The sequence below is a fragment of the Arachis ipaensis genome, chromosome B01, assembly GCF_000816755.2.
Source record: "Arachis ipaensis cultivar K30076 chromosome B01, Araip1.1, whole genome shotgun sequence".
NCBI classification, from domain to species: Eukaryota; Viridiplantae; Streptophyta; class Magnoliopsida; order Fabales; family Fabaceae; genus Arachis; species Arachis ipaensis.
The window spans coordinates 136,892,591-136,896,299 of record NC_029785.2 but is presented as its reverse complement, the minus strand read 5'-3'; the positions used below and the strand labels follow the sequence as shown (position 1 = coordinate 136,896,299).

Genomic DNA, 3,709 nt, shown 5'->3' with positions numbered 1-3,709 from the left:
TGGTATGGATACGCCTGATTTCACAATATTTGGTGAAACTGTGCACTTCAAGCTCTGGTGGGAAGGACCCTCAGCATACTTGTTCAGTTGACTGATTTTTGTGTTCAACTGTATTTTTGATTTTTTTTATAGAAGATTTTTTTTGTTTTACTCTTAATCATATCGCTGAGTCTGGAGATTACAATCCCACAAACATTTAAAGGAAAATGGAATTTGGTTGGACTATTGAGATTAACTCAGTATTAATCTTGTAGGGGACATCATGAAGTTCTTTAACATAGGAGGTTAATCTTTATTGATCATCATTTTATTTATTATTATTTTGTTTGCAGCTACCATATTGCAGGCACTAAAGGTATATACTATACCCGTGAACCATATTCCAATGTTGATGCTGTGCATGTGACTCGTTTTATAGGGCTTGCTTCTGTTGGAAATAAAGATAAGCAGGTTTGGCCATTTACTTATTCTTTCATCATCTGTCCTTCATTTTGATTAGTAGTTCCTCCATGATTCTTCATTTGGTCATATTTCTGATAACTTTCTTGGTTAGAAAATGTCTTATTCTTTTGAGGAATGCCCCTAACCAGCTATGCACAATTTATTTGTGTTATTACTTATTAGTTGCTCTCTTTAAAAGGTTAATAGCTTTTCAATATTGTTAATTTCTTCACCTCTTTTCAGAAATTTATTCATGCACTTTCTCCCACTCCAGCATCTACCATGTCTTCCACTGAGATTGCCATGAAAACCACAAATAGCACCTTATCACCATACACACTCATGGAAAAAAGTACATCTCCGAAGGATGTCTCTAAGAGATCTGGTGATGTGATGTCTGATGATCAATATTGGAGATATGATGTTTCTCAAAAGCGTCGAAGACATGATGCTGGGGATGGGGAAAAAATATGTTTCAAATTTGTATCTTCTGGTTCTTGCCCACGTGGAGAGAAGTGCAATTTTCGACATGATGGGGATGCAAGGGAACGGTATAAGAGAGGGGTTTGCTTTGATTTTTTGAATAAAGGAAAATGTGAAAGGGGTCCAGATTGCAGCTTTAAGCACAGTTTGCAGAATGAAGGCGATATGCCTCCTTCTAGGCGGCCTGGATCTGAAAATACTAGGTCTTACTCCTCGTCTTCATTTACTTGAGATCTTTCTTGTTCACTCAGAATTTTATTTTTTAGCTTTTTGTTTGACAAATCTTTACATTACAACTGCAGATCAAAAGAATGTTGGTTTTGCTTGTCAAGCCCCAATGTGGAGTCTCACTTGATCATAAGCATTGGTGAAAATTACTACTTGGCACTGGCTAAAGGTCCACTTGTTGAAGACCATGTGCTGATAGTACCAGTTGAGCATATGCCAAGTACCTTGTCTCTGTCATCTGAATCTGAAGTTGAGCTCTGTCGGTTTCAGAACAGTCTTCAGAGGTATTGCAAGAGCCAGGGAAAGGAAGTCATCTTTTTTGAGTGGGTTTCCATACGCGGCACTCATGCAAATCTTCAGGTAAAATAAGTAATACTTATAACTTGATTGGGTAGCTCTTTGCTTGACGTGAGGTTGCCTCTCCTCCCCTAACTTTCTTCTTGTCCCTTTTCTAGTTCTATGATATGTTGACTCCACTGTAGATGTCCACTCTGTTTATCTTTTTTCCCTTTGGCTCAGCTATTTTCTGCTTAATAACACTAGTATTTTGTCAAATATGTTTGAATTTCATTCTTATTATGTGATTTCTGCTCTTACATGTAGGCCATTCCTATTCCATCTTCCAAGGCAGTTATGGTTGAAAAGGCATTCAATTTAGCTGCACAAAAGATGGGATTTAAATTTGTGTCCAAGAATTGTAAGTATTAATCTTCTGGTCATGCTTCCTGTTTCATTTTTTGTTCCGTCTGCTTCTGACTAACCTTTCTTCCCCCTCTTTGTAATTTCTTGTTATTAGTTCTAACTTACTAATGGCATGACTTGAGAAATCAATTCGAATTTGTTTATTCTGGAAAATGATCTACACTTTGACTCGTTTTAGAGTTTATATTCATTCTTATGTTCTTTATTGTGACAAAGTTGATAGCATTTCTGATGGAAGAAAATTTCTGAAGACACAAGCTGATGGGGAGTCAAGTTTGTTCTATGCCGAAATCCCAGGAGGCACAATTCTGCTGCACCGTGTTGAGGAGAAAGTGAGATTCCCTGCCCAATTTGGACGTGAGGTAGGCACTTAACTGATGGAATGCTATGCTAATATAAGAATGAATCACATACTTCTTAATCAGTCTTTTTTTTTTCCAAGAGGACATCAACGATTATCATTCTTTTTCTTATAAGGAAAATTACTCTTGTACTCATCAGATTAAGATTGGAACTTATAAATTTGACTCAGGTCCTGGCAGGGTTGCTCAATATGGCAGACAATGCAGACTGGAGGAATCGCAAACATAACAAAGAGGAAGAAATGAAAATCGTAGAAGATTTCAAGAGCCGATTTCAAGAATATGATCCAAACTGTTAATTGTTCATACATCGAAGACTCAATTTTCAGCAGTGCCACTTGTGATTACAGTCTCTTTTGGTTAAATGTCCAATTGCTTTAGGTGCTGAATGCCAAATTAAAAGGTACATATTTATTTTTGTAATCATCAACTTTCTGTTTTCTTGATTGTCGGAATCAATTGACTTTTCAGTTGTTCATTATGCGACATGAATTGGTGTTCATGAGACTTAATGATCTGACATTCTTCTCAGCAGTTTCCACGGTAAATCTCCACTTTCTTAACACGGATTCCCTGTGCCATCTTTCTTTCTATACATGGTTGATGAATTGTAATGTGACAATTAGATGTGCATTGTGGAGATGCCACCTCAACTTTGGGTTAGGATATATTTCAAGTGAAGAATCATAAATCTAAAGTCGCTATTCTATCAAGCTGTATGCAGCAACCAACTTGCACAAGCTGCATTGAAGCTCTGAAACAAGCTGGCTTAGTTGAGGGTGAGGTGAGGGAGGTTTGTTCCAACTTTCAACCGGTGAATTTGTATCATTTTGTACGATATTATTTAGATGTTACAACTTATAATACTTGTGCTGGTAGTTTTCGTAGAGTTAACAGTGTATATTTTATAGACAAATAATTTTACTGGTTTATGAAAGGCCCTTGTTATGGAAATTGAATTCTGTTTAGTTAGTAGTAGTTGTATTATGTAGCCTCTCTCTCTCTCTCTCTCTCTCTCTCTCTCTTTTAGGTTTGGGAGGATTGGAGGAATGAGTTCTTTAAATATCAGGTAATGATGTAATATGCATACGATCCTGATTGTGATTTGTTCCTTTTGGTTCATGCGTTGAACTTTTGATTGGAGTACGAAAATCTATAATCTGAGGGTATCTCTATATGTCTCAAGTGGGCATATGTGGCCGTACTTTGATCGTTCATTTGATCATTTCGATGGTGAGGAATTCCTTCGCGCACAAGACTATGATATAGATTGAAAATTAGCGGCCTAATGTTGTATTATGTGTTTACAAGAATTTTCCTTTATGGTTTGTTAAGACGACATATTACGTAGATAAAATGATAAATAAACTGATCACAATCTTCCCCTCAAATGAAATCGATGATTGAGGGAAGCTGTCGGTGGATCCCAAGAATGTCTCAAATCATCTGCCTCCTTTCTTTTTTTTTTTATTATTATTATTATTATTATTATT

The 3,709-nt window shown here is 36.5% G+C and overlaps 1 protein-coding gene across 1 annotated transcript in view; it reads left to right on the top strand.

The window, feature by feature from the left end:
- LOC107643049 (zinc finger CCCH domain-containing protein 64) overlaps positions 1-3,203 on the top strand; it is a gene marked incomplete in the record, with an annotated part of 4,187 nt that extends 984 nt beyond the window's left edge. The window contains 8 exon segments of the mRNA XM_016346590.2: positions 333-450; positions 685-1,127; positions 1,227-1,512; positions 1,756-1,849; positions 2,071-2,216; positions 2,387-2,619; positions 2,688-2,759; positions 2,843-3,203. Coding sequence (XP_016202076.1) covers positions 333-450; positions 685-1,127; positions 1,227-1,512; positions 1,756-1,849; positions 2,071-2,216; positions 2,387-2,515 — 1,216 coding nt within the window.